Genomic DNA, 24,948 nt, shown 5'->3' with positions numbered 1-24,948 from the left:
CAGTCAATAACATTTCAACAACCAAATATCACCAAAAGTTAAACCAAAGTTTGTACTCAAAAAATCATATAAAACCATCTCAGTTTGTTCACAGGCCCTCTTCAAAATAGGAAAAACGTAAGAATATAAATGACAATGACAAGTGTTTTATTTTTCCTTCTGCTGCTCTTGGCAAAATTAATTTGTTATTTTGGAAGTGTATTCACCAAAGCAACTATTCTTAAGATTAATGACACAGCCTTGGGAGACGCACGTCTTCATCGAACATTTTGCTGATGTCGATATTATAAGCCATCACTAGCACCCAAATTCATTATTTTACTAGAACGAAAATATACAAAATAAAGCTATATTTGGTAACAATTTTGCACTGAACATAGTCTGTGAATACATCTCAATTCAATATACATGAAAATAACTAAATCAGCAAAGTAATAACTAATATTTCAGTCAAAACGTATACATACCGGTGCAAAGACAAACTTTTCTGGTTTTCATTCTTTCCGGAGCCACATCCCACAATACTGCGCTTTGGCATTATGCCACTATTTGTCCTTGACCACTCTATATGTTTTAGACACATCACACAAATATTTGTCACAATCACAAAAATATTCAATATTTTTCAATGTTTACTACGGAGCAATGACAGAGCATGTACATCATAATAACGAGAACATAACATGGCGCCCGGCCACAGTAGGTATTTGAGCTAACTTCAAATGTCAAGCGGTATAGAATTAGCACTGACTGACGTATAGTCATATTTTTTCACTTATCAGAATATTCATTAGTTAGAAAGAGACAGTATTAGTTTTATTATTTCGGTATCGAAATGCATGATATATTTTGTATAATCAGTTGTTTGTATAGAACAATATGCCCTGTCCATAGGATTCCTTAGTCATTGGTCACAATGTGGCTAGTGGCTAGTGTCAAAAACCAAATAATATCCAGATAAAAAAAAAATAAAACACTTTTTTATTTTTTTATTTCCCTATACTTGACAAGAAATTTTTTTTTTAATTGAAAAAAAAACATATTTAATATGTTTGTATGTGGCTATAGAAGGGGTAAAAAATAATAAAAAATTATTTAATGTTAGTAAATTGTCATTTATTGAGTGTAACATATTAGATACATTGCCAAGCCCTTAACAATCAACACAATACACTATAAAATCTATGTATCTAATTTGCTACAATGCCAACTTTTCAGTGCCAAACAAATCAGTTTTTTTAATAAAATACTTATAACAAAACAAAACTTAAAATGTCAATATTCTTCGTAAAATAACAAAAAATAAAATATAAAATTATTATGTTCTTCTACAGACATAAAATTAGAATAATTAACAGCCTTAGTACTTATGTTATTAATCTTAAATCTTAATGATTAGTAAATTGAGATCAATCAATACAATAAAGTAAAAAATCAGTCTCACAAATTGGTTCTTTATCAAATTATAACAATATAAATGTACTACGTAGGTATATAAATATTTATAACTGAATAATGATAAATATTTATAAACTGTTACTTTTTGGTATGAAATTCTATAAAACAATTTCGTTCCGGCAATAAGCATAATCTTAATTTGCATTTTTGACAAAAAAATTTAGTCAACCCTTTTGTGCAATTCATACACCTTCCTCTACTGTTTACTAAAGTTGGATAATGAGCAACTTTATCATACCGTACAGCATCTGGTGGTCTTTCAGCTACTGGCTTCTGAATAGTCATAAATTTTGTAACAGGCCTCATATTGATCATATTATCAGTTCTTTCAAACCTCCGCAGGCTTTCAAAAATTTCAATTCTAAAGGTTTTTAAGGGTTTTAGTTTCTTGGCATCCATCCTGGCTTTTCCATCACGCCGATATAGAAGCCAGGCATTATTTATACATATATCAAGCATTTGTGAAAATATTGGTAACTGCCAACGATGGCCCCGGAATGGTGTACGATATAGAGCAATCAGCATGTCAGAGAGATCGACACCGCCCATGTAAGTGTTATATTCTTTTATTACATTGGGGCAAGTCACTGGCATCTTTCTACCTTGTTCTTTCTTAAAACGAACTACAGTCTGGATAGGATATGCATCCACAAAGGTACTTGCAGCAGTAACACATTTATTATCAAACCATTCGACGACAGCAATCTTATTTTTATTACATACAACCTGTGCGTGAGACCCTCTACCTTTCTTTTTTAGATTTTTATCTGTGGGTAGTTTTTTCTCCGCCCCTTAGAGCCTATTTGCTCGGATTGTGCCCATCGCAAAAATTCCGTATTCATTTCGCAAATATTGCAACAGTTCAATAGATGTAAAAAAGTTATCGAAACACAAGCAAGCAAGCAGGTTCTCCAATAGACTTTGCCAACGCTAAAACTACTTTCGATCCAAGACCCATACTCATTTCTTCATCCGTAAATGAGTGAAATCTAAACGTATCTTCGCCTCCATATATCAAGAAGTCATAAACAATTCCGGAGCCACCAGCACGAACAAATACTTTATAGCCCCATTTTTTCGGTTTATTTTTTATATATTGTTTACGGCTGCCTGCTCTTGTCCCTTTATGTGGAACTATCATTTCGTCTATGCTGAAATGGGACTCTTCTTTAACTTTTAAACAATTTTCACGTATTATCTGAAGGACTGGCCTAAGTTTATAATACCTATCACCATCGTCTTTCAAATTGTCATTAAAATGCAAGTGACGCCTCAGTAATTGGAACTTCTTCAGGGTCATTATATCAGCTACTTTGTTGCTTCGCGTATGTTTAGCCCAATAATCTGTGTAAGCTGGTAATTTATGAATACCCATATATACAAGAATTGCCAGAAAATCTTTGATATCATTTTCTGTAACATTTATTGAATGACCCTTTAATTGTGTGCTATATAAATTTGTTTGTTGCACTATGAGAGAAATTATGTTATCAGAAAAGAACATGCCGAAATATTCAATTGGGCTTTTCTCTTCACTTGGCTCAAACACGATTTCATCTACTTCTGCACAACCAGTAAATTTGAACCGACCCCATTTAGGTGTTAACCTTTTAGGTGGTATTGCTTTGCGTTTTACTGTGACAAGTTTAGGTCTCTTTGAACAAGTAGACGTTGAAGGAAAATTTGCAAATAATGGCGACGTTGGTGGTGACTGATGATGCCGCTTCAAGTTACTAACTCGCGGTGAAGTTAATTGTGAGGGTGCAGCTAGTACAGATGGCGATGAAGGTGATGGTATCGGACACGAAGATCTGGTCTCAGTTGCTAATGGATAAGGCGATAAAATTGATGGCGAACAAGGATTAATCAATGGTGACTGAATTGAATGTTGACTGTATGCTTGTACTAAAGACTTTGAAGCGAATATTTCAGTGACCTCAATATCGTCATCTGAGAGAAGATTTAGGTTTTCTAATGAAGATGGCAATGATGGAGGTGGCGAACTGCTATCAGAGTAAGGAAGGTGGGAGAAATATTGAACTTCGTCCTCAGAAGTATCACTTTCGTCCAAATCTGATTTTGCTCCCGGTTTTGGAACAAGAGCTACGAGTTGCCGAGCTCTTCTTTGTTGTTGCGTGTTTAAGTGAGAAATTACCTGTAAAAAAATAATTTGCTATAATCGATTTGGAAAACATAACGAAATAGTACATCTCTACAAATCTGGCAATGTCACATATTTGATACACAGCTAAAAATATGTAGAATGTTCGCTATCTAGCAATGTATCATATTTGCTACACTTGAAAAACAATGAAGATTACATGCACTAACAATTTATTTAGGTATTGGAAAATAACGTTAGTAGTTAGAATATATAACAAGCTTTTTAAATTAGATTAGTTTTGAAAACAATTTTAACAAAATATAATAAATAATCTATAATCTTACTTTGCGATGCGTAGACGCATTCGATCGGTCCGCCATCTTGCGCTCTACTGCCGATTTTAGTGTTGCAAGCACTTAAAAAGTTTTTATTTTTTGAGCATAAATATATTTTGTACCATATTAAATAATAAAAGTAAAAAAAAGTTTGATAAATTCTCGGGATTTTTTAAAAGTTGAATGTATCAAATTGTACACAGTACCAAGAATAGGGTTAATAAAAGTAAAAACAAAAAAATATTTGGTCGAAAAAAATAATTTACTCGTATTTTTTTGGTTTTATTAACCTCACTAACGACATCTATTGGACTGTGGCGGTACTATGGCTACAAATACCTAGGCGTCCATGTAGTTCTAAGTGAAAACACCGTGATAGCTACTTAAGACTATATTCTATAACATTTTGGGCTCTTTTTAAAAAGGGACAGGGATAAAATTTTCTCTTCAGTCGTGAACCTTTTCCCCTTGAGTTTTTTCTGCGATTGTTGTTGCATGCTCAGGAATAATTGTGCTGGTCTCTTTATATTTTTTGTAAGGAGTTGAAATGCAATGATTTTAGACATTTTCTCAGCATTAGCTAATCGGCTTTTAAATGTCTTTCCTTCTTTGCGCAAACGGCAGATTTTAGAACGCAAATATTTTATAACACAAAAATGATTTACAAAATATGTACAACAAGCGCGTGCGCAAGGTACAGTAGCCATCTTGTGTTAAGAAAATGTAACAAAGCGAGGCAAAAAAATAACTTAGTTATTAGAATGTTCTACAATTTTAGAAATATTTTTATTGATGGAAAAGATACTAAATAATTATCCGGCATATATATAAATCATTATTACAATAATATAATCAAGAATATTGCGATCGTGCTAGCGGTTAAGTACGTCACATTAAGTGCGCTCATATGAGCCGAGTGTTGTTTATTAATCAACGCTAAACGTTCAGCAGATAACGCAACCCCAAGTGAAGGCTCAAGCTTTGTTTATAGTATAGCGTAGCAGCTCAAAGTACATACTTATCTTATTATAATTTGTATTTGTAGATACTCAATACTGAGATCGGTTTATTAATAGGGGCCTAATTTCTACGTAATATTACAATAAAAAAAAGGCTTCAATCTTGTCATATTTCATCTTATTGTTATACTCATGCATATTTAGCACAGTAAAAAAGACATTTAATTCATACATTACACATATTTTAATACATTACCCTTAGGATTCTTTCTAGTCGGTTCCGGTCGGCTCATAGTTTCATAAAATATTAAATATTACTTTGTTTATGTAGAGCCGGAAGATGTAAGAAATTTTCTGAGATTGGGATCTGAACAATTTGAAGAATTACTGAGATTAGTTACACCGTACATTAAAAAACAAGACAGTTGGCTCAGATATGCTGTAACTCCAAGAGAACGATTATCTGTAACTTTGAGATTCTTAGGAACAGGAAATACATACGAAGATTTAAAGTTCAGTTCACTAATATCTGCACCACTTCTTTCAAAAATTATACCAGAAACTTGTCGGGCGATATACAAATGCTTAAAATATTATATTCAGGTTTGCATTATGTATTTTTATTAACATGCATGACACAACATAATAATATTTATTTATTTTTATTAAAACATGCATAATAATAATTATAAACACAATAAAAACAACATAATAATTATAAATATTTTTTTTAGGCTTTAAAATCAAGAACTCTTTAATTTCAATTTTTATGCCTTCTGACTTATTAATCTTATTATACTTAGTTGACAAGGAAGTACTGGGAAAATTTTCACTAGAGAATTCAAAGTTCAAATCTTGTAGTACCTCAGTTTCAGTAGATTGTACCTGAACATGTGTAGATAATTGGGTTTGGTGATCTAATTAATATGATAGATCTGAGGGCGGAGCTGACTGGTTTATTTGCATTTGGTATGAGGATGGGTGTGGTTGAGCTGATTGTAGTTGGTTGTATGGGGAAGGGGGTGCTTCGGGAGTATTGTCTCGATTATATCAGGATGGGGTTTTTTGAAATGACTGCATTCTGTTGTATGATGATGGGGTGCAATGAAAAATCGGTTGAGATGGGGATGAGTGTGTTGAGTACTGTGGAGAAGGTGATGGGCGAGATTTCAGATGCCAGGATCAGAATCAGAGTGGCTACAAACTGCACAACTGTTTGAAAAAAAAAGTGGAATTTTAACCATTGCTTGGGAGCGTGTGACGGAAAGCACATTGCCATTGAAAAACCTTCAGGGAGTGGATCTTTGTATTACAACTACAAATGATATTTTAGTGTTGTTTTGTTTGCTGTTGTGAACGCTAATTACGTGCACACAGGAACAAATGGCTCTGTTGCTGACGGAACAATTTTCAAAAGCACAGCTTTTTACGAGAAGCTTATGAGCGGGAGTTTAAATCTACCAATAGAATCTACATTGCCAAATTCAAATCTATCGGAGCCATGTCTTCTTAGGTGACAACGCTTTTAGCCTAGATAAACATTTTATGAAACCATTCCCATTAACGAATATTCAACGTATAGCTTGTACAATTGTGCTTTCGGTTGTATTATCGGTTCTACATACTGATTCATGGTTAATTGGCGACAATAATGTGAGGGTAATTTGGGTAATAAATATAAATAGCATTTGACAGAATCTCGTTTAGAATTATGCGAAATCGGAGCCGGGTTCATTCGGGTACATCGCCCATTTTTGCAAGTGACTACTATCAAGCTGATTTTCCGTTTGTAGCTTTATTTTGATGAGACACCGAATAATTTCGTGTACGAAACTCTCGATTGTGGTAGCTAACAGAGATAACAAGGATAAAATTTTTTGATTTGATGGTTCTCAAATATTTATTACGCAATTTGTAGGACAATATGTCTGTTGAATTATATAAACATTAACTAAGTGAAAACAAAAAAATCAGCTTGTTAGTAATCATTTATGATGACCTCGTTATCGATACACTTTGGAAAGGGGGACTCTTTGAACAAACCATAGATTTTGTAAGACAAATATTTTTTCGAATAATTTAGGTAATTATCTTGAGATTGAACAAAAAAAATTCATTCAGTTAGTAATGAATTTTTTGAGGTATATTATGTACAACAATATACATCAACTCATGAATTTTTTGAGGTATATTATGATAGGTATATATGGTTGGATTTTGAGAACGATTTTTGTCTAAAACACTCTGCCTTTTACGAAGAAGTTCTTGCCGTCGTTTTTGGAGATCCCTCAATGTTGTGACCTTCATTCCATCATCATTTATCTCTTCCATAATATTTTTTTTACCTAAACAGAAGAAAAATGAGTTACAATGAGAGTGTTAAATCCGCGTAAGTAGGCAAATCATTATGCAAAGAGAATGTTAAAATACCGCGTAACTACCATAACAAAAATATTAACATTTTTAATATTCAATAAGATAAGTTTTAAATCAACCAATGCTTTCAAATTGTATTAAAAAATCAAATTTTAACATTTACTTAACGTTTGATCCCAAAATATCAATGAAAATCACATATATTACGGAGGCGCAAACAACGACCACACGCTCCAAGTAATGCTGTGTAGATACGCGGTATTGAGGATAAAATCGTCAGTCCACAACTCGCGCGGTTTCGACAAGTGTAGTTTGAAGCGATTTGATTGGTTATAGCGCTCGCGTTGTTAGACGGGACGATGCCAATCGCTGTCTAGAATTCATAGGCGCGAAATTTCAATTTTGATTTTTTCGTACTTCCGCGGTATTTGCAATTGTTACATATGCGGTATTGCAGTATCACCGACGATATGGCCCTATCCATTGGCATTTAAAATTTCGATTTTTGCATAAAATTTTTGATCCTCATATAGTTTTCTTAACATTGGAATCAACATCTTTGCAAAACTAACGTCGAAGACGTCCAGAATTTTGTTTCTTACGTAAAATATTCAATAATTCCTCTTCATCTGTATTTTCTTTTTGATCTTTATTTTTTCGTCACATAAACAAATATATAAATTACCTTAAAATGTACTTAAGCATCCTTGTGATACAAAATCGATTTGTACATAGGTACCAGCACTGATAATGGCACGTCGGAGGCCCTGAAATATGGAATATGAATTCAATTTCAATAACCTTGAATTTCATCTTAAGTTATGATGAAATAATGGGAGTATTTGGGGGATGGTACAGCAATATAATTTGAGTCACCTGAATTTCATAAATTCAGTTCAGTTTGCAGATAAAGAGACCTCATCGCCCGCCAGTGATAATTCTATGATGATACAATTTTTAAATAGATTTATGCGTCACACCAACAAATGTATAAATTACCTTAAAATGTAATTGAGCATCCTTTTGATGAAAACCGATTTGTACTTTTTCCCATCGAATAGGTAATGATTAATTCCTGCAGTTCGCAGTTTTCTTAATTGCGGGCCCAGACACCGATCTGCCCGGTTGCGATGACGCCCCAACACCTGCATATATCGCTCGCCTTTGATGGAGGGGGCGGTGCGAGGTCATCGGCCATCGCTTGTTCAGCAGTTAAAGGCACGTGGGTGGAAGGCACTGTAAGAAAATAAATTAAATTTAAAAATTCTCGAATTTCATCTTAAGTGATGTATGATGTTATAATGTAGTAGTTAACTGAAGGTACTGAAAATAAAAGTATAACGTTTGCATATAAAGAGAAAATATCGCCTGTAGAATCGCACCAAGCCGAAATAGCGGGTGGCTTCTACTACATTAGGGAAAATTACGTTAACACAAAATATCGATGTTCAGAAATAGTGAGCAGCAAAAACAATGCACCACGTACCTTGGAGATGCTGCAGCACTCGATGAATTAACGCCCAATTATCCGATTTGCGATAAACGTGTTTTCAATGGTCGCCGCGCGCGCACAGCAGATGAGCGACCCGATCGAAGGCGGACGTACAAGTGTCGTGGTGCGTGACAGTTGCAAAATAGTTTGACAACTTTTGTTTGCATACTCTATGCCAAACATCGATAATAGACACCACGATCAATTACACGGTAACGAAACATCCCGCCCACCAAAATGCCTATGGTATTTTCTGGTCAGACGATAAATATAACATAATGGGAACGAGAACGATAAGAATGATTCGCATAATTATGGATGATACTTATTGATTACGATAAAAACTAGTTACCTAAATAAATGATTCTGTATAACACGATAGATGTTACACAGACACGATATCTTATTGCTAACGATAACTTAATGTCTAGATACCTTACGATACTAGAAACGATTTAAGCTAGTCCTCGATTGTAGAGGGCATAACTTAACCAACGGTCTTTGAATTATATGATTTTTCGCTGTTTTAACTACTGCAATCCGAGCTACACCATCAGAACCGGGTAAAAGATCCACTACTCTGGCAAGAGACCACTGTAGTGGCGCACGATTTTTATCCTTAATTATCACCATTGAGCCTATCTGAAGCGGTTTAGAATCCTTAGTCCATTTGGCGCGTTGTGTTAGTGAGTTAAGATACTCGTGTTTCCATTTGGACCAAAAACTCTGGTGAAATGATTGTAACAACTGCCACCGATGAAGCCGACTTATATTAATATTTGATAGATCCTCATCAGGGACAGCTGTTAAAGGCTCTAAGGTATGGCCTGGAGTTAAAACCGATAGATCATTTGGATCCGAACTGACTGGACAAAGCGGTCGCGAATTTAACACTGCTTCGATTTGCACGAAAAGCGTTGTAAGTTCTTCAAACGTAAGAACTTGATCACCAACTACACGAAGTAAATGAGATTTAGCCGCCTTGATTTGAATTTATAGGACAAATGAAAGCTAAGGAAAAATAAAATAAAATTTAATATTTATAATGTTTGTCTTTTCTAAAGTATCGATACTGTCGATATGCGCCACATGCATCACTAATCCGACATTCGTTTGTTTATTGCAATAATACTCCAGAAAGTCTAGTTTGCTGTTCAATCTATATTAGTACTAATTTCTTATGGATTAAGGTTCATTTTGACTTAATATTTTTATAAATTTTTGACAAATTACGACAAGCGAAGTTGTAACATAAAATATATTTAAAATAAATTAAAATAAGACTTACCGATGGTATGAAATGCCTCGATTGCTGATATTATTTCGTCTGCTATCATTTTTCCACTCTAATACCGAACAACACGCCCTAAATAATGAATAAATATGGAAAAAAGGTTTGACAGCTGACAACCGTCTCGAATATTTTTCTGCGCACAACTGAGAGCGAGTTAGGTGATCTTACCTTACTAGTGACACGTGGGCGACGCCCACATCGCACTTCTATTTGTTCTTACTGTTCTGTGGTTTGGATGTTTTGCCTTGTGACTATAAAAACAGGCAAGAGCAATAATTTTTATAATGTTCTTATAAAAAATTTAATACGAATGGATTCAATAGATAAAATCTTAATAAAATAAAATGAAATATTTATTAAATTATTACAGTGGAAAAAATTAGGTGTTAAAATTAAACCTTAAATCTGGACTGTCTTCTTGGCATTCGCAAAGATTATTTTCATTTTCTTCCTCCACAGCCTCTTCGTCCATATTATTATTGCTACACATAATTAAATTTTTAAAATACACAAGTTCTTCGTCATTCATCCACCTGTCTCCATAGTGAGTTTCCAGTAGTTTCTTTACACCCTTCAATTTATTATTGTTCACTTTTCCTGAAGAATTAATTTTTGATACATTCAGCATGTTAATATTTTTGTTCTTTTTCGTAATAGATTGATATGTTCCATCACTAACATTACAATGAAGATCTCCTTTCACTACTGCGTTAACTTTACTTTTTGTTCTTTTAATGTAGATCCGTTTGGACTTTTGAAAAGGAAAATGCCATGAACCTACATCTTTCATTATCATTTTCAAACTTTTTCTCCAATTATAAACCTTGCAATCACCTTTTCCCAATTCAATTATGGTACTATAATAGCCTTCTGCATTTTTTATTATTTCCATCTTTCGAACATCTTTTTCTATTAATCCAAAAACCCTATCAGGGGAAATAAAGGAGTGGCCCACTACCGGAAATATTAATTGTATTTCTTTTACATTATTTGGAGCTTCATTTGTAAGCCATTTGGCTAACATTGCTATCATTGTGGTGTTTTTATTCTGGCCTCCACAGCCATCTGCTATCAAACGCACTTTAGATATTATATCTGTCCAATCAGTCGAACAAAGCCGATGATGAACTGCTGATACTATTTCATTAGAGCTTTTACAAAATGTATCCTCAGTCAAACAATAAGCATATGTATTCTGAGGAGACAGCTGAGCTTTCGAACTTCCTTGGACAATAGTAAAATTGTATAAATATAACTGTCTAAGTATCTGTGTTAACTTCTTTTGTGTTCAAAGAAGATTATATTTACCTGTCAATTAGGATTCAACATTTGATAAAAATAAACTTATTCAAATCTATTTGAAAAGTGAGGTTATGGAGGGCATTGGAGCATATGGGCACGCTGGTAGAAGGGAGGTTTGGGCAAACCGAGAGGAAAGAGGTTTGAGGTTTAAACTAAACCATGGACTATCAAAACTGAAGGCACGCGAATTGGTTTACGAATACGCCACTGCCAAAGAAAAAAGTGCCAGATAATTGGACAGAGAAGAAACTTGCATCCAAAGATTGGATAAGGGGATTTTTTTAACAGCTCTGACAGCTCTGACAACCTCAGCTGTCGATAAGGACACCAGAAGAAATTGGAAAAGTTCTCAAAAAATATAACTCTCTAAAAAAGAAAATTTGTGCTGCAAAAAATTTTTCATTTTCGATATAATTTTTGTCTGTAATTGAAAAATTACCAAGTGAAATACAGACTTTTAGCAAACTGCAGTTCAAAAGTTTGAAAAAAACCAAAGGGTAGAAGGTTTACCATACCAGAGAAAATTTTCTCTCTGACAATTTTAAAGCAAAGCCCAAAAGCTCATAAATTATTGAAAAAAATTGTTTGTGCTGCCTTCGAAACGTTGCTTGCAAACTATGCTCAGTAAATTCACTGTGGTACCAGGTCTAAATGAACCTATATTAAGAGAGCTTAAAAGTGTTATTCAAAGTTTGCCTGCAGCAAAAAAGCTTGTTACACTTTTATTTGACGAAATATCTTTGGCACCAGGAATAGAGTACAACATAACAACTGGCCAAATCATAGGATTTGAAGACAAGGGGAATGATAGGCGACACAAAACTCTGGCTGATCATGCATTAGTCTTGATGATAAAAGGCATAAAAAGTAAAAGCAAACAGGCCATTAGTTTCACATTTTGCAAAAGCTGCACAAAAGCATCTGACTTAAAAGAAATTTTAACAGAAGCTATAAGAGAACTTCAACATATTGGGTTTAGGGTTGTGGCCACCATTTGTGACCAAGCATCATCTAACGTAAAAGTAACAAAAATGCTCCAAGAAGAAACAAAAAATAAATATAAACAACGGGGGAACATTTATGAATCAAATGCGTTTGAAATAGAAAACATGAAAGTTTTCCCGTTATTTGACACACCGCATTTATTAAAGGGAGTTCGCAATAATTTATTAAAAAAAGATGCAGAGTTTTTTCAAAATGGAGAAACTAAATGTGCTAAATGGGAACATTTAAAGCTTTTACTTGATATTGATGAAGGAGACGATGAAATAAGGCTACTGAATAAGCTTATAGAAATGCATAATATCATCAAAGACAATATACCAAAAATGAAAGTGAAATATGCTGCACAAGGTTTCAGTCAGAGGGTGTCAAGTGCAATGAGATTTCTAGCAAGTAAGTATATTAACCTGATTATATCTTTCATTATTTACAGTGAACTACACAAAACCTCACTACAGATGTATTATTCATACAAAATAAATTAATAAATAACGATTATATAGGCACCTTTATCATATTGACAGTTAATTAGTTAGTATTGTTTTTTTTTTTTCCAGGACATAATATGCTTCCAGAAGATTGCAAGGGGACTGCAGATATTCTTTTAATTTTTGATAAATTGTTTGACACATTTAATGGTCATTCCTACAAATTGTCAGAAAATCAGTAAGTACAAGCAATGCTTAAAAAATAACTCCCTTTCCCATTCCCATTTCAAACTGTAGGATGACATGATTCCGATTTTAGAATCAATTAAATTCAAATCAGTAGTTAGAAAAAATGGAGGTGAATCAATAAAGTATGAATCAATCAATTCCTTCTGTTAAAATTTGGGTAAAAAATATAAAAACGTTCAAAGAATTATGGCATTATTTGAATACTGAGCATGATATCAAAAGTTTAACAACCCGAAGTTTCAATCAAGATCCTTTAGAAAATTTATTTAGTGGTGTTAGAAGTAATGGAATTAGAAATGTAAATCCTTCCTGCAATCAATTTTGTAATGCATTTAAAACATTGATAATTAATAATTTTAACTCATCGCACTCCCCATGCACCAAATGTGAAAATGATGATAATAATGCATTCAAATCAATGGCGAATCTATTAAATGATAAAAAATGTATTGATTCAAATAATGATGATTTTGCGTGTGATATTGATGGCTTATTGAATTTGATGGGTCAAATAAAAAATAATGATAAACTGGTGTATGCCAAGGCAAAAAAGTATGTTATTGGGTATGTAATTAAGAAATGCAGAACAAAGATTTTTAGGAATTGCAAATATTGCATGCATTATTTATGTAGATCAGAAGTTGATTTTGCAATCTTTTAATTACGAAATTGATTATACCAAAAAATCTTTATTTCACCAAGTGTAAACTTCATTAGTTTAATGACAGATATTTTTTATATAACTGTTGCATGTTTACGCCCTGATTGCCCTAATCAAAATTTATTAAGAAAAAATAAAGCTTATGCTGAATTGTGCATGTAATTATCAAATAATTTCGTGTAAAAAAACATAAAGATGAATTGATTGATTTAATTAAAGAAAACATATTCTGGAAAATATTCTGTGAACAATTTAATCTCGGCTTTCATCGCCCAAAAAAGGATGTTTGCGATTTATGCTCCGAGTATAAAGCTCAAAAAAACCCGAGTAGCGATATCATCGAAAAACATGAAAAACACCTACAAAGAAAGAAGAGGGTGACGACGAAAGGCACAACGACCGAAATTTGAAAAACAGAGAAAACAACGACACAGCCGTTGTTACTTTTCATTTGGAGAATATTTTTACATTACCTAAAGTAAATATATCATGGTTTTTCTACACAAGCAAATTAACCGTCTATAATTTAACAGCATACTGCGATATTACTAAAAGCGCTGTAAACGCGTTGTGGGATGAGACTAGAAATGGAATAAGTGGTGACGACATAGCCAGCGCATTAGTTAAAATTTTAAAAGAAATAGTAAATGGTTTACCAGACACAGTAACAAAATTGATCCTATGGTCGGATTCTTGCAACCCACAAAACCAGAATTCTCATATGAGCACTGCTCTTATAAATATAATCTTTTTAAAGTCAGATGATTCGAGAAATATTACGGAAATAACTCAAAAATATTGTGAACCCGGCCATAGTAACGTTAAAGAGGTTGATTCAGTCCACAGTTTGATTGAAAGAAACTTAAGACACCAGGAAATATACAGTCCATTATCTCTACGTGCCCTTATAAAAACAAAGTCAAATGTTCTAAAACTATTTTTCATATAAATGCAGGATGTCGATTTCTTGTCGTTTCAGTTAGAAGTTTGGTTTTCAACAGATACCTTACAAACAAGTCGAGTCAATAACTTATTCGAAAAAAAAGTGGATTATTATTATATATCAAACTTCATTTACCGGACCTATAGAGACAATTGATATAAGAAAAAATAAAATCACTATTTCACTCTGAGTGCGGGTTGCGTAGAGGCATGGTACGGCAACAGCGCGCAAGCAGCGAGCATCTGAACTCGCTCGAGCATTCATTCATTTGATGTTTCATTATTCCCGCGTGACTACCTACTTGTGCTGGTTATTAAAATTTAAACATTTTTATAAATAATGGGACGGAAAAAACAGAACACTGTTTATAAATATTTTGACAGTAACAAAAATAGTTTCAAACTCAAACTCAAACTCAAACATTTATTTATTCAATTAGACTTCTTCGAGAAGCACTTTTGAAACGTCAATACATATTTTTATCATTTACCACCGATTCGGAAAGCAGTATCTATGGAGAAGAATCGGCAAGAAACTCCATAGTTGCTCTTTTAAATCATTTCAGTATTACAATTTAATTTTACAAAATATGTAAGTAACCGTACGTATATATTATCATAATATGCCAAAGAACTGTCCTGCGGTTCTCACGCGACAACCCTCCATGGGTTTTTATCTTCCATATATTCCTTAATGCTGTAATAGGCTCTCTGAACTAAGACGTTTTTTACATAATTCTTAAATTTAGCACTACTAAACTCTTTAATACTATGAGGAATTTTGTTGTAAAAAAGTATACCTTGACCCATAAATGAATTTTTAACTTTAGCTAACCGGTAAAATGGCATTTCAATTTTATTTCTGTTCCTTGTGCCATAACAGTGTCTATCTCCTACTCTTGTGTGTAAGTCTGCGTTTTTGTGTACATGTAAAATATTATTAAATATATACTGTGATGGTACAGTGAGGATACCAGTATTCTTAAAGAGATCTCTTAGTGAGTCCCTAGCACGTAAATTATATATAGAGCGTATGGCTCTTTTCTGTAATATAAATATAGTTTCAATATCTGCAGCCCTGCCCCATAGAAGAATTCCATAGGACATAATGCTATGAAAGTAGCTAAAATAAACCAATCTAGCCGTGTCTACATCGGTGAGATGCCTTATTCTTCGAACTGCATATGCAGCTGAACTAAGCTTAGCAGCGGTGGCGGCAACATGGGCCCCCCATTGTAACTTCTCATCTAGTGTCAATCCAAGAAAAACAGTAGAATCCACAGGGTATAATACCTCCCCGTTTAAAATAATATCCCTTTTTACCTTTTTTACATTTGGAAGGATAAATTTTACACAATTTGTTTTTTTTGCATTTAATAATAAATTATTAGCAGTGAACCAATTGGATATGCGTAAAAGAGCAGAGTTTACTTCGTCAACGTTTGAGTCATGTCTATCCACATTAAATATTAATGAGGTATCATCTGCAAACAGTACTATTTCACACATATCCTGCAAATAATAAGGTAGGTCATTAATATATACTAAGAACAAAAACGGTCCTAAGATAGATCCCTGCGGAACACCTATGTTAATCGGCGCACCGCGAGATTTCTCTCCATTAACAACAACGGTTTGTACCCTGTTCTGAAGATATGAAGCTATGAGGTCCTGAGATAAACCTTTAATACCATAAAAATTTAGTTTCCGTAATAGATGGTATGTTCTACACAGTCAAAAGCCTTAGAAAGGTCACAGAATATCCCTAAAGCATTCTTTGAATTTTCCCATGCTTTATATATATGTGACAAAAGAGCTATTCCAGCATCAGTAGTAGAGCGCCCCTTTGTGAAACCAAACTGTTTGGCGTGCAGTAAACCATTTGATACAAAATGACTACATAATTGGTTTAAAATTAATTTCTCGAAGACTTTGCTCAAAGTTGGTAAAATGGAAATTGGCCTATAGTTATTACAGTCTTCCTGGTCACCACTTTTAAATAAAGGTATTACTTTACTTAACTTTAATAAATCAGGGAATATACCACAGTCACAACATTGATTAAATATAAACGCTAAGTGGTTGGCAATGTTTTCTATAATATTATTTACTAAATTTACAGACATTCCCCAGAGATCACATGTTTTTTTTTAAGTTTAATGTTTTAAAAGTTTTAACAATTTCCTCTGCAGTCACATGTCGCAATTCAAATAATACATTACACTCAGCAACATGGTCCCTCAAGTAGGACTCCGCAAGCGCTGATGACGAATTTAATTTTTCGGTAATACTAACAGGGACACTACTAAAAAAATCTTCAAAAGCAAGCGCAACATCAGCACTTTTGTCAATGACCCTACCAGCATTAACAAGTTTTATGGTACTATTTGATTGGCTTTTGCCCATTTCACCATTAATAATTGACCAAACCGTTTTAACTTTGTTATCAGAGTTGCGTATTTTATCTCTGACATACAAGCACTTGGCAGTGAAACAAACTTTTTTAAAAGTTTTTGAATAATTTCTAACATAACTAAGAAATGACATGTCTTTGTTATATTGCTTCATGCCATATAACTCATATAAAACGTTCCTGCATCTGTGTATACTAGGTGTTGCCCATTGGCTAAATGGTAAATCCTTGGTAATACTTAAAGATTTAACTTTAAAGATTTTTTCAAACTCATTATGAATTAAATTAAAAAGATTTGTAAACATTTCACAAGGATTATTATGAAAGGATTGATCATTCAGGCCAGGCAATTTATTATTAATATTATCTCTAAATTTATGAATGCCTTTTTTAGTTATAGGCCTAACATTAATTCTTTTAAATGTAGGTATGCAATCCCATTCAAAAACTACTTTCTGGCCACAGTGATCCGAAGTCAGTGTATTGAGAATATTTTTTTCTAAAAAGTTACAATCACAGTAAACATTATCAATACAAGTTGCAGAACTAGGTGTAATTCGTGTGGGTTCATCAAAAAGTTTATGTAAATTAAATGATTGAAATAAATTAACTATTCGTGTTGCCGTTTGTGTGTGTGAAATCGAAGTGCCTAGTTTGCAAAAAAGATTTAAACGTAAGTACCTACCTACTCATATTTCTTTATTAGCTCTAAACAAGAAACTTCACCGCGGTGAGGCGTACTCTGTGGTCGTATTATATATTTTTACAGTCAACGATTTTAGGTATATGTACTGAGGCAAATGAGGTAAGTAAGTACTTTTATTCGCTAAGTACTTACCTCTTTCGGGTCCGCCATTTTTTTAACGCTGATTGAGAATCTTGTTCTGTATAAGAGTGCGACCATATCTGGCGAACGCGCCGCGAATGCGCAGCTCGAAAACGGCTCGCGAACCGTTCGGATTAATGCTTTGGAGCAATTATCAAAACAGGAAAACATTAATGTATTACCATGTGGGTTGTTCATTGATTCGGACATACCATTTATTGGGGCATCACCTGTATACCGTATTTTCAAATTCAGGGCCAAATGTATGTCACCCGAAAATCCAGAGCTATGTTTGGCTTTTGATTGGGAAAAAGCCAACCAGTTAACACTGAAATTATTAACCGCGACGATGTGGATTTAGTATTAAAAAATCAATTTTTTTTTATGTAGATTGTCTTTTCTCGGAAATCATAGACCCAAGATATCTAAGAAACATGCCAATTATAGAACCCACAATAATAAAAAACAAAGAAAATATAAGAAAAAGGGCCATTCCCAAAGAAACAATAAGTAATGAAAAGATCGATACTGATTCATTCATTATTAATAAAAATGAAAAAAAAAATTACCGACTTCACCCAAAGTCGTAATACAATTTGCCGAGGAAGTTTAAGCATTCCATTTCGATGGTAGTCAACAAGTGTCTTTACACACTTCTGTAGCGTACACTCACAATTTTACTTTCCGTACTATTACTCCGATTTCTTTTTGCTCAATAAGTGATTGCTTGCGACATGATGCACCAGCTATTTGGGCACACTTGGTTCCCTTAATTCAACTCGTAGTTGAAGTTAATCCTTTAATTGAAACTCTACATGTCTTATCTGACTCGCCATCTTCACAATACCGAAATAAGTATATGTTTATTATAATAACATAAATATGCCAAGATTTTCATCAAATTAAGAAAATAACATGGAACTTCTCCGAAGCGGGACACGGAAAGGGTGCTCCAAATGGCGTTGGAGTGGCGATGGAGCAGTTCTTAAAAGGACAGCTGATCGTATGACTCTTTTTGGTAACGATATTGGCACATAATTAAGATCAATTTTATGATACGTTAAATCAAACAAATTTTTGAGTTAGATGACTCTGACAGTAGTAGTTCTGTTGATCTTTCCGATGTCACTTACATTCCAGATGAATCGACAATTGAAGATGCGATGGATACATCGGAATATGACAGTGCGTGTACTGCAATGCTGACCTGCATCGGAGATGAACCAGAGACAGTTCAGAAATCTATAGGAGGGGCTGAAGCTTTTCACTGGAAGAAAGCAATGGCTAATGAGTATCAATCATTTATTAAAAATAAATGTTGGACATTAACTGATCCACTTAAAGATCAAAAACCGATTAAGTGTAAGTGGGTTTTTAAGAAAAAGAAAGACCTTAATGGAAAATTAAAGTAGTATAAAGCCAGATTGGTGGCTAAAGGTTTTTTTTACACAGCGCTATGGAATTGATTACGAGGAAACTTTTTCTCCAGTGCTTTGATACTCCAATATTCGCATATAATTGGCTTTAGCAGCTGAAAAGCAAATAGATATTGTTCACTTGGATGTGAGAACTGCTTTCCTAAATGGAGATTTGCAAGAAAAAGGAAAAGTTAAAGGCAGTGAGCATAAAGTATATAAATTGCATAAAGCAATTTATGACCTAAAGCAAGTTTCGAAGTCTTGGTATGAAAAGATAAACTATGTGTTGGTTGCAAAACTTTGTTTCAGAAGACTGTCCTCAGAGCCCTGCGTATATTTTAAATCAAATGGTGAAGAATTAGTCATCATTGGGACGATATATTTTCAACCAGAAATTCCCAAATGAAAGGTGAAATAAAGAAGAAACTCATACAAGAATTCGAAATGAAGGATTTAGGGCCAGCCATATACTTGGTATGCGCATCACAAGAAACCAAGATAATATATATCTTGATCAGTCTAGTTACATAAAGAATGTTTTAGACCGTTTTCATATGACTGACTGTAAGCCAGCTGAAACTCCAATGGAATCGGGATTGAAACTTGTAAAGGCTGATAAAAAGGAGGAGAATTTGGAATATAGAAATTTAATTGGTTGATTAAATTATATTTCAGTTAGCTCCAGGCTAGACATCGCGCACGCGGTAAGCATGCTAAGCCAGTTTAATGATTGTTATGATCAGCGTCATTGGAAGGCCGCGAAACGCGTGCTACGGTATTTAAAAGGTACTGTAAACTACAAACTTGTTTTTAGTAAAAGTGGTCTAAACATCAATGGGTATATTGATGCTGACTGGGCTGCGGTCTGTAGGACTGCGGACTGTAGGTTGTACACTGGGTTTGTGTTTCAAATTGGGAACTGTACTGTATCGTGGGAAAGTAGAAAACAGTGAACAGTTGCTCTTTCTAGCACAGAAGCAGAATATATGGCTCTATCAGATTCTTGTAAAGAAGCGTTATTCATAAGAACTTTGTTGTATGAATTGTTAGGTAGGGATTATTCTGTTACTATTTTTAATGATAACCAATCAGCACAAAAATTGTGTAAGAATCCTATGTATCATGCTCGTACGAAACATATAGATGTGCGGCATTATTTTTATTACACCAAAAAAGCATACGACCAATTTTGCAGCGCTTCGGAGATGTATACCAACTTTAGAGTAAACTCCTTGAATGCCATCCAGAGACACAGAATTGCTACATTTATGTCCAGAGTTGACAAGTGTAGAAATAAAATTGTACGTAGTCTGGCTGACAGAAATATAACTAGTAGTTTGTATAGAGTGCGCGCAAGATAAGTCTGCGCGCTACTGGTGGCGTGCTTAATGTTGCCAACTAATATTTTTTTTTCTTTATTTAAAGTAAATTTTGGGATCTCTATAATATATTGTTATTCTAATTTGTTATTCAAGTTTATTATTTAGGTATGTTATTGCAACTAGCATAAAAAATTAAATATATAGTAAAATAAATAAAATTCATTAGATTATTGTTAATAATTTATTCAAAATCTTGTACTGCTAAATTTGGTATAGGAATGGTCCTGCAGTGGATTTATACCTTCCATTGGACAATCTTCGTCAGAGTCCATATCCGAATCTTCATCAGAAGAGTCGGAAGTGTCACCAGTAACATTAATAATAAATTTGTCCATTTCTATATCGAGTAGCCTGTCGGAATCATAATATTGGTCTTCTATTTTTTCGACATGTAGACACACATTAACCCATTCTTCTGTGGTTATTGTGCTGAATGCCTCCTCAGTAATCGGCGCTATTTCGCTAGGCGCTTGATTCACATTTTTTTCTGCAATGTGCCTCTTTACGATTGCCCAAATCTTCTCAATCGGATTTAAATCACAGTGGTATGGTGGTAATCGAAGAACCTCATGTCCATTTTCATTTAACATTTTATCAACTTCATACTTTGGATCACCTTTGTGCCTTTTAATTAGTTCATACAATTGTGCTTTTGTCCAACAATCATCGACTTCAATATTATTATTCGTAAGCCACTCTTGGAGCTCTGCTTTTCTATTACCCATTGAAGGGGCCTTGTTAATCTGTGTGCAGTGGTAAGACGCATTATCCATCACTACAATGTTATTCGGTGGTAGATTTGGCACAATTTTTTCTTTCATCCATCGCATGAAGTTTATTGAATTCATATCGTCATGATAATCACTCGATTTTGTTTTGGATTTAAATATTAGCAGTCCGTTGTCAACAAACCCAGTTTTTCCACCAGCATGAGCTATAATCCATCTTTCGCCAACGCTATCAGAAGCAAGAACACCAGGCTCTTTCTCCGATTGCCAACATTTTTCGAGGTGGTATGAAGCATGGATGTACGTTTCATCAAGATAAATGACAGGTCGAGTTTCTTCCTGACGATTCTTGCGTAGCCTCAAAATATATTTTGCTCTCCAAGCTGCAATATCACTGCGTTCTATTAAAACCTTTCGTTTAGACTGGCATTTTTTGTATTTATAGCCCATAGTCTTTAAAATAGTCCTCAATGATGTTCTGCCAAAAAAATCAATATCTGCTTTCAATTCCAACCAAAGTTTATTAATGGTAGGAATCTCCTTCTTCACGACGTAAAACGATTGAATTTTATGCCTTATAGCGCACTTATCAAAATCGTCTAGTTCAGCAATTTTTTTCTTCCGGTTCCTACTTTTTCCGGGGGTCACAATCTTTGAAGATGAAGCTGCTGCTACATTACCCTCTTGTGTTATTTGGGTGACGGTACGTTCCGAAACGCCTAAAACAAAATTAAAATAATTATATTACGTGATGTTTGGATCCCAAAGTGTAGAAAAAAATTATTGTAATGGTATCCCTAAAACTTACCTGTCAAATAAGCAACGCGAGCTCTAACCTTGGAAAACGGTACTGTAGGCCCGTTCTTATCGCGTTCTTCTTCACAAGCACGTTTGACCTTCAAGATAATATCTCTACCAGCACTTTTAATCACTTTCGGCATAATGAAGGCGATTATTTACTTTAAAAACGAATAAAAACACGGAACGACAAGATGGCGGCCAATGTTTAGTTCCAATTTTGGCCGCGCGCAGACTTATCTTGCGCGCGCTCTAAAACTTGGATCTCAATTATTATGATTTAATTAAGTAATGGCTTTATGTGTTCATTGGTTTTATCTGTATTAAAAATTATTAAAATTGTATTCATGTAAATTATGGGACTTAAATTGTTCTGAAATAAAGAATTTATTATTATTATTATGTGTATCTCATTCCATAATACTCGGGTACCATCATAAGGAAGGTACCCGCTCCTTTGGAAGGCTTACGTGGGGACACGGATCCAACACGCAGAGGCCCTTTAGAGAACTTAACTGTGTTGTGGGACACCAGCCGCAGCCTGCCCATGACTGCACTATAGAGATACAGTCCTAGGCAGTCTGCGGCCGATGTAGGACTATTTCGAGATATGGAAAAACAAAATAAACTGGGCTATGGAGTGGGATGTTAAATGGGCCGGTATTTGGGGACTATTGGAAACTATGGCACCTGCCCTTCTACTAAAGGAAAGTAAAAATATGCTGGCAGGTGGTGACTCGCCCTCTCACTGTATGGGCTCCCGAAATAAGTCGCTGCAATAGTGCGACAAGGGGGCAACATATTGTGAGCAGCTAAGGGTGGAGAGGCGTCCTTGGACTTTAAACGACGATCACGCGCTCCCTGAGGGTCCAGCATCACGTGCCCACTCGCCACTTACACTTCGCATCCACCCTTCGAGCTAAAAGCTCTCGCGACTCCACTCTGGCCGGCCGGTTAAGGCAAGCCAGAGGTGGGGGTTCTGTCCTCGTCAGGCTTCACTCCGACCGGCCGGTGAAGGCAAGCCGGAGATGAAGACAGGGGCCTCCCCCGGGAGCACTCGGTTCCCGCGGGGTCGCTACTCCCCGACACCCCGCCACAAGGTGTCCTGCGGGTTGACTGATTGCACGGGTGGAATATCTACTGTCACGTAGACAATAGATATTCCAACCGTGGGCGATGGGGTCGTTTATTATTATTATTTATAAGAGAAGTTGTAAAAGATAATATTGTAAATTTGAATTATTTGTGTACTTCTGAAATGACTGCCGTTATTTTAACAAAACCACATACTAAGAAAAACATTATAAGTTTGTTACTTGTTTAGGTTTACAATAAATTTGTTACATTGTTAAATTGAAATAACTAAACTTGTTTAATGTTGTACAATAATTGTAATGATTGAATTATTATAATAGATATTTGTACTGTGTACCTACACATTTGTTTAAGGGCCAGTGTTGGTGAAAGGAGTTTATATAAACGAATGTGTGTATGTCAAATACCTATCTGTCATCGTATAATTTTACTCTTCCGCCTTTACCCTTTGTGCTACGCGTATCGGCTATAAAGAATCTCAATTTTATTTAACAATCTTTACTTTTTCCTGCCTAAAACCCATGCTAGAAGGACTGTACTGAAAGTTCCCTTGTAATTATAGTATTCAATTCTTAAACGCGCTGGACAACGTATTTGGACATGTTAGCCATCTATAGCGCCACCACATAACGAAAAATTACATTTTTCACAAAATCCATCAACTATCTCGCTCCAAGTTTCTTCTGTGTTTGCCATCTGTAAGGTCAGCCGAGGCAAGTGTGACATAAATTTAAATGGTACAAATTATTTTTTAAAATATTTCGTTACCGTAATAGTCCTATGCCGATATTTTAATTTTAATACATTAATTATTCATTTGTTCAATGTTTTAACAATGCTTTGTAATGTTCCTAGAAGTTTTGTGTGACATACGTAAGCAAAAAGAAAGGAAGGTTGGAGATTGACACACCCCAGGAATAGGGCAAGTGTAACAGATAGCATTTTTATTTGTTGCTCTGGTTATTGTTGCTGGTCTCTTACTCAAATAATGAGATATTGAATATGTCAACTTAATTTATATTCTAATTCAATAACACGATAGTCTATTCTTGCTTGCAACAGATTTATATTCTAGAAGGGGTAAGTGTGACAGATTTTTCGAGGACTAGTGATGAAACATTATGTTACACTTCCCACGGGAAGGTTTAAACAATAAAACGTAAATATGTACTTATTAGTTAAAAATTATATTTAATTAAAAAAGTAACTATTACAAAAAATAGACACATTTTGGTCATCAAACAGAGTAAAAATATTAGGGTTGTCTTTGCTTTGTACTAACTCAACTTTTTTCACAACTTCAGTAATAGGAACTACATCAATGTCTTGTTTCTTTTGCATTGAAAAATTTACTACGTTGTTCTGGTCTACAAAATGTTTGTAATACAAAACTTTGTAACGATCATTTTTTTCAATACGCTGTACTATTCCAACATAGTATTTCCATTTTTTCTTTTCGTAATATCGAACCAAAACAGTGTCTTTTACTTTCAAAATCAAGTCATTGCTATTTTCACCCGTGTATGTTTCTATGGCATTCAATATTTCTTCATTGGTCAACGGCTGGTGGTTAATGTCATTTTCTACTGATTGTGGTTTTTTAATGAAAACTTATTTCTTATTTGGAAGGCTCTGATCCACTCCTCCCCAGGAATCCCATTAGTAAAAGGGGTGTCCATATTATTT

At 34.4% G+C, this 24,948-nt stretch overlaps 2 protein-coding genes across 2 annotated transcripts; both read right to left on the bottom strand.

The window, feature by feature from the left end:
- Window positions 1–1,181: 1,181 nt before the first annotated feature.
- Window positions 1,182–4,024, bottom strand: LOC123701288 (piggyBac transposable element-derived protein 3-like). Its single transcript, XM_045648710.1, has 2 exons — window positions 3,907–4,024; window positions 1,182–3,613 (listed from the first exon to the last, which is right to left on the bottom strand). Exons 1-2 carry the CDS (start codon window positions 3,940–3,942, stop codon window positions 2,339–2,341), a joined length of 1,311 nt encoding a protein of 436 aa, XP_045504666.1. The 5' UTR covers window positions 3,943–4,024; the 3' UTR covers window positions 1,182–2,338.
- Window positions 4,025–20,810: 16,786 nt separating this feature from the next.
- LOC123701306 lies at window positions 20,811–22,560 on the bottom strand. Its single transcript, XM_045648732.1, has 2 exons — window positions 22,178–22,560; window positions 20,811–22,088 (listed from the first exon to the last, which is right to left on the bottom strand). Exons 1-2 carry the CDS (start codon window positions 22,308–22,310, stop codon window positions 20,827–20,829), a joined length of 1,395 nt encoding a protein of 464 aa, XP_045504688.1. The 5' UTR covers window positions 22,311–22,560; the 3' UTR covers window positions 20,811–20,826.
- Window positions 22,561–24,948: the final 2,388 nt, after the last annotated feature.

Source organism: Colias croceus, chromosome 21, assembly GCF_905220415.1.
Source record: "Colias croceus chromosome 21, ilColCroc2.1".
Taxonomy (NCBI): domain Eukaryota; kingdom Metazoa; phylum Arthropoda; class Insecta; order Lepidoptera; family Pieridae; genus Colias; species Colias croceus.
Note: the sequence above shows the minus strand (reverse complement) of the source record. Positions and strands in the feature narration are given on the sequence as shown.

Coding starts and splice junctions, on each gene's coding strand:
- LOC123701288 (XM_045648710.1), bottom strand. CDS start 3,942: ATGGCGGACCGATCGAATGCGTCTACGCATCGCAAA. Junction 3,614..3,906: donor ATGCGTCTACGCATCGCAAA/GTAAGATTATAG, acceptor ATTTTTTTACAG/GTAATTTCTCACTTAAACAC.
- LOC123701306 (XM_045648732.1), bottom strand. CDS start 22,310: ATGCCGAAAGTGATTAAAAGTGCTGGTAGAGATATTATCTTGAAGGTC. Junction 22,089..22,177: donor TCGCGTTGCTTATTTGACAG/GTAAGTTTTAGG, acceptor ATTTTGTTTTAG/GCGTTTCGGAACGTACCGTC.